The 1,222-nt window shown below is 34.9% G+C and overlaps 1 protein-coding gene across 1 annotated transcript; it reads left to right on the top strand.

Moving 5' to 3' along the window:
• Positions 1-413: 413 nt before the first annotated feature.
• Tsp_14298 (conserved hypothetical protein) lies at positions 414-1,149 on the top strand (the record flags this gene model as incomplete). The annotated part of the gene is made up of 2 exons (XM_003367009.1): positions 414-528; positions 718-1,149. Coding segments are annotated over exons 1-2 (547 nt in total), but the record flags the coding sequence as incomplete, so codon positions are not given.
• Between the last annotated feature and the right edge of the window lie 73 nt (positions 1,150-1,222).

Below are 1,222 nucleotides of genomic sequence, written 5' to 3'. Positions count from 1 at the left end.
TCTGTATACTATTTCTGTGGTTCTTTTGGATAGATGCAAAGTGAATTTCATCGTCCTTCCATCAGTAAGAACTCTCGAACGCAAAGCCACTGAACTCAAACGCAAGACTAAACTATTTCAAAGCGTAAATTTGTCATCCACATTTCTCAGATAAGAAAATTGAATCTGATCATTGGTGCAATGCTGATTTCCTGGTGTTGTTCATACAAAGCGCCATATATTTACGTTTTAAATGGAATATTTTTGATAACTTTACATAATATTTATTATGTATTTTGAAAAAAGCAATTGCATTGATAATGACGTTATGACTTCGTATGAAGAAACGAGACGACTCGTGTATGTAAGAAACATTTTATGAAAGAGCTTTCGGCTCAACTGGTTAAACGAAACATCGAAACAAGGTATCAAAAATGAAAAAATCTATGGACAAGCAAAGAATGCCTTCGTCCGCTACGGACTGCTCCCAAAACCCTAAAGGTTGCTGTTTAGCATCACATTCAGGGATGAAATACGACAAAACTTCAAGTATCTGCATATGTAGACAGATGCCCGGATTAAGTTGTAAAATTTGTCGCCCGGATGAGGGCTAAATACCAATGAGCAATAAAATAGGACAAAAATTTGTCCCAGAACTGATCAAGTTTAGTTTAAAGTTACACCATTCGTATTGGTTTAAATTAAACAAACATTAAAAACAGTATATTTATTTTAAAGTAAAGTTTATGATTACCAAGACAAACAATAATGTTGGTCGTATTTTGGTAAAGCAGTTGGAAACGATTGCATTATCGATAAGTGGAAGAATGGCAAAGAAAACAGTTTCGGTGCCAGTTGTTCACAAAGAAATTGGAAAAGAGGACTTGCCAAAGCGTGATTTTAAAATTTTGACAAAATTTCGTCAAGAAAATGTGAGTGGATTGGAGAAAGTCGATCGCATCATACCAGCAGTGAAAGATATTATTAGTATCAAAGAAAATTGCAAAGCGGCAGCAGAAAATGCGTTGGATCAATTGAATCAGCAAGATATCCATAAAGAAAATGTTCACCTTCTTCTGGAGAAGAGAATAATTGAATATTGTCAGTGTATGCGTGATCATCAAGAACAAGAACTGTTAAAAATTAGGATTACTGAAAAGCTGCACGACTGTTTGTCATTATTTGAAAGCGTATTGCAAATGCTTGGACTGGAATACTGCAAAGATGCAGTGCAAAGATCATC

This window comes from Trichinella spiralis, assembly GCF_000181795.1.
Source record: "Trichinella spiralis strain ISS 195 chromosome Unknown Scfld5003, whole genome shotgun sequence".
NCBI classification, from domain to species: domain Eukaryota; kingdom Metazoa; phylum Nematoda; class Enoplea; order Trichinellida; family Trichinellidae; genus Trichinella; species Trichinella spiralis.
This window is presented reverse-complemented; position numbering and strand designations above follow the sequence as displayed.